Genomic DNA, 4,703 nt, shown 5'->3' with positions numbered 1-4,703 from the left:
CTACCACAGCAGCAGCAGCAGCAGCAGCAGCTGCAGTAGTCGACAAGGATGATGCCAAGTGGATGGATTCCCATGCCCATTTACAATGGATTCAACATCATCAACAGGCATTACGCCAACGTCAAGAGAAATTAGACGATCGAAGAGTGCAATTAGTCCAACGTTGTCGACAAATTCAATCCACTCAAATGATGCAACATGCCCAAGATGAATTGGCTCAAGTCATGCAACAACATGGCTATCAAGCACGTCTTATTTTAACAGCCATGATGAATCATCATCATGAGAAAGAAACATGGAATCAATTCCTCCATCGTCATCATATCACGCTACAACAGTTTATTGGTCAATTTAAGCGTCAACGCATACCAACATGGCCTCCACAATTCAATAACCTGGATGTAAAACCACCATCGCATCAAGCTCAACTTAATTTACAACACAATCATGTCCACCATTGGCTTGGCCAACTGGATGATCAATTGACGATGATGGAGAAAGAGCAATGGTCTGATGTCACCGAGAGTAGTTCTGGTGGTGAAAGTTGTGATGAATTAGATGCAGCCGATACAGCTATAGTAGCCCAACGGTAAGTCGGTTATTTTTTTCCTCCATTCTGACGATCCTTGCCAAAGGGTCTTTTTCTTTTTCCATGCGATCTGGGTTTTTTTTTTTCTTTTTTTTCTTTCTTCTTTTTTTACCCCTTTTTGCGACCGGCCAAGCCAAAGGCGAGCATGCCACTTTTCTTTCTCCAATGGCACGGTTCACTGTCTTTATCCTTCCCAAGTCGATAGGTTCTATTTGAAAAAGCAACAACATGATTTGTAAAATCCATCACAACCATTGTCCACAGCAAGACTCTCTCCGTCGTCCATTCATCATGCTCTTCTTTCTTCTCTTTTCAAACGGCCATGAATCAATCATTTCTACTGCCTAGTTCCACAAGGGCAGACTTTGCCCCCCCCCCAAAAAAAAGAATGCCATCAATTTCCTCTATTCCTCAGTACTTTGAAAGATGATTGCAATCCTTTTTTTCTTGACATTTCAAAATCCACTTGGATCATCATGACCACAACAACAACAACGATTGTCCATCGTGTTCCATATTGGCTAACTAGCCATCATGCGTTGATCTTCATGCTTCCAATCACCGATGGACTTGCTCTTCCTCTTGCTAGACTGTTGAACCCCTTAAAATCCATACTGATCATCCATTACAAGAGAAAGACTTTACTTGAACAAGATGGATTCAATGTCATGTTGATACCTTGCAAAAACTAGCAAAATCCACTTGTGCCATCATCATCATCATCATAACGGAGACGATCGATCGGGGTCGATGGAGGATAACTTCCTTGTTGTTATTTCAACCAGGCCATCGACAAACTCTTGCTACTACTGCTTACTTCAAAGAGCAATGTTGACAAACCATTTCTATCCATTCCAAGGCAAGACAGTACTTTGAAACGATCCTTGCAATGCCATGGGGATACCTTGGAAAATCCACGAATGCCTTTATCATGACAAGACAAACTAGCGATCCATCTTGTATATCGATCGCTACTTTTTGCTTAATCACTTTTCAACTGGGCCGATCCATCAATACAATTTCAACTGCCTACTAGTCGAAAAAACCAACTTTGATCAATCCATGATGGATATCATCATTCCAATGCCTTGAAAAGGAAACGGCCATCCATTGCCTTTTATGTCCTATCGCCATATTTTTGCCTATATTGAAAGTGGGACTTGGAGCGCTTGCCTCCAATCATCATCATCAGTCCTTTCCCTAAAAAGACATAATGTTGATCGATTGGATGGAAAATAGTGTCCATACCAATAGTTGGACAGCATTATAAGACAGAGTTGTTTTGCAGGGGAAAACATGAACTTGGACTCGCTATCTCAATAACTCAAAGTAGTAGTGGACAATCATGCCAACATTGCATCAAAAGATTGAAAGAAGACCCAAAAACAAAACATTTTCATTTTCTCCCTTTCTCTTTCTTGTCTCTATGATTCCTTATTTTGCCCATCATGTATTCATTTCGTCATAAGCTAGCCATGGCAATGGATACGCCATAGCAGCTAGCGTTGACTTGGATGGCAAAGAAATGATTGATTTTCCACGCCAACTGCAATGAAATCATTTGATCCATCATCGCATTTTGCATCCAATCTTAACGATTCAATACAGTAGTCTACAATCACCAAGCCCTGTAGGCTAACCAAAACACAACATGGCAAGAAATTGAATATTCTCCTAGCCGTCGTTGTCTTGCATGGATAACAGCAGTCTACCCATCATCACAGTATATTATCCATTCCCTTTCTGACAACGACGATGATTATTCTCCCTGCGCCATGATCCATCATCACAGTATCCTTTACAAGAGGAACAACCGCAAGGCATTTTTGGCCAGGCCGATGATGATTCTTCCACCTTATTATTGAAAAGAAATCAAATCATGCATCGCTTGCTATTCAAAATTATGTGGAAGGGTAGTTTTCCATCTCTTAGGATATGCTAGCCAGTTGTGTAGAAAGGGTCGAAATGGAATGTTCTTTCTTAACCCTTTTCCCATATTGTAGCAATTTTTGTTTTTTTGTTTTTCTCCCCCCATTCCTATTTTACGACGCTGTAGGCAATCCTTTACAAGAAGAAATCATCCTCTTGTATCGTCATAGACAACCGATTTCTTGTTGAGAAAGTGATGATGCTGATCCCATTTCCCTCTTTCCCATGCAAATGGATTTCTACTTGTTCTGACAACTGTGTACCTGCGGTCGTCTACCCAAGGATCTCGTATATTGTGGTGTAGGAGTCTATTTTGAAAATGCAATTACTGCCATAGGACCGACTGGATGAGTTTTGCCACCATGAACTAGACCTATTTCCAGTTATACAATTAATTATTGTTGTAGTGGTTGTTATTTGGAGTGTTTCTACTTGCCCTTTTCCATATCGTCTCTCCATTTCAAGTTCCCAACGATGCAGGAGGAAAAAATCATTTCCAATAGTGGCACAGACAGTGCGATACGCTATCGTCCATGTGGATAGGATTGTCTTGCTTTTCCTTTTTATCTACTCGACACATCCACAAGATGATTTTTCCTCCTTGTTAACCGTTGACTTTCTTGTCTTGATCTCTTCAATTGATTTGACAAATGTTTTATTTTTCTCCTCCTAACCTTCTACTCTCTTTTACTCTACTGGATCCATGACTTTCTTGCCTTAAAAGACCTCTTCAATTGATTTGACAAACATTTCATTTTTACCCTAACCTTCTACTCTCTTTTACTCTACTGGATCCATGACTTTCTTGTCTCAAAAGACCTCTTCAATTAATTTGACAAACATTTCATTTTTACCCTAACCTTCTACTCTCTTTTACTCTACTGGATCCATGACTTTCTTGTCTTAAAAGACCTCTTCAATTGATTTGACAAACGTTTTATTTTTCTCCTCCTAACCTTCTACTCTCTTTTACTCTAACTGGATCCATGACTTTCTTGCCTTAAAAGACCTCTTCAATTAATTTGACAAACATTTCATTTTTACCCTAACCCTAACCTTCTACTCTCTTTTACCCTACTGGATCCATGACTTTCTTGCCTTAAAAGACCTCTTCAATTAATTTGACAAACATTTCATTTTTACCCTAACCCTAACCTTACTACTCTCGTCCATGTCAATATTGCACTTTTTCATGCTATCGTTTCTATCTTGTAGGACTAGTTTTCCAACCGATGTTAAGCAATGGTATTTTCATCGAGGATCGATTGCATCGCGTTGGACATGGATTGAATTTCAAAAATTAAGACTAGAAGAACGTCTCCAACATTATACACAAATGTTAGAAAAACTAGAAGACAGGCATCCAGTGGAAGCCCACTGTCCAAGTAAGTTTGAAAAAAAGATTCAATGCATTCCATCTTGGACCTTGTTAATACAGTCCAACTACAGACAATTTCATTCCATGGAGTCCAAATGCAGCCAATCTCTCCAATGTTTCATGTTAACGCTCAATCTAGTCACAATTTAATCCATCCAGTGTTTCATGTCATAATGCCAACATATACCCCATTCTACCCAGTCTTTAATGTCAAACCTACATGGAGAGATCGGCATGGTTTTATGTTGTTCCTCCTTGGCTATGGCTTTGATAGCATTTTGTCTAGGAATCCACAAAAGGTTTTTTTTTTTGTCCCCTTCTTTCTCTCTCTCCCTTGACATGTCCAATTCAAGTTTTTCAATCTACTTACTAACGACTAACGTACACGATACAGTAGGATCAACTTGAACTCCATTGCATTTTGGGGTTGTTATTCCTATGACCGATGTAATAGTGTAGCAAGAGAGAGAGAGAGAGTTTACCGTAGAGATGGGACTGGTCAATTCATTTTATTCCATGTTGGACTACTCTTGAAATTGGACGCCATGTTGGATTCGTTTAGCAAAGATTGAAAAAATGAATGTTTATAGTCTCTGTTCCATTCAATATCGTTTTTTCCCCCCCCACCGCTTGTTTTACTATTTCGTATTATAAAATTTCTTTTTTTGTGTTGTTGTTGTTGTCAATTCTTTCCTTATGTTCATTCTTTTTTTCCCTTTTGATTGCCTATTCTTCTCCTATAGTAGAAGAATCTTGTGCTCGAGTTCGGCCTATCCGTCTGCATCAAAAACCCAAAGTCATCGATGA

At 39.4% G+C, this 4,703-nt stretch overlaps 1 protein-coding gene across 1 annotated transcript in view; it reads left to right on the top strand.

Annotated features, from left to right (window-relative positions):
- Positions 1 to 62: 62 nt before the first annotated feature.
- TRIADDRAFT_62527 (uncharacterized protein) overlaps positions 63 to 4,703 on the top strand; it is a gene marked incomplete at both ends in the record, with an annotated part of 35,822 nt that continues 31,181 nt past the window's right edge. The window contains 2 exons of the mRNA XM_002118454.1: positions 63 to 589; positions 3,734 to 3,903. Of these exons, the coding sequence (XP_002118490.1) occupies positions 63 to 589; positions 3,734 to 3,903 (697 nt within the window). The remainder of the gene's footprint in view (positions 590 to 3,733; positions 3,904 to 4,703) is intronic.

This window comes from Trichoplax adhaerens, genomic scaffold, assembly GCF_000150275.1.
Source record: "Trichoplax adhaerens TRIADscaffold_105 genomic scaffold, whole genome shotgun sequence".
Lineage (NCBI taxonomy): Eukaryota > Metazoa > Placozoa > Uniplacotomia > Trichoplacea > Trichoplacidae > Trichoplax > Trichoplax adhaerens.
The sequence above is the reverse complement of the archived record's forward strand: the minus strand, read 5'-3'. Positions and strand labels throughout refer to the sequence as shown.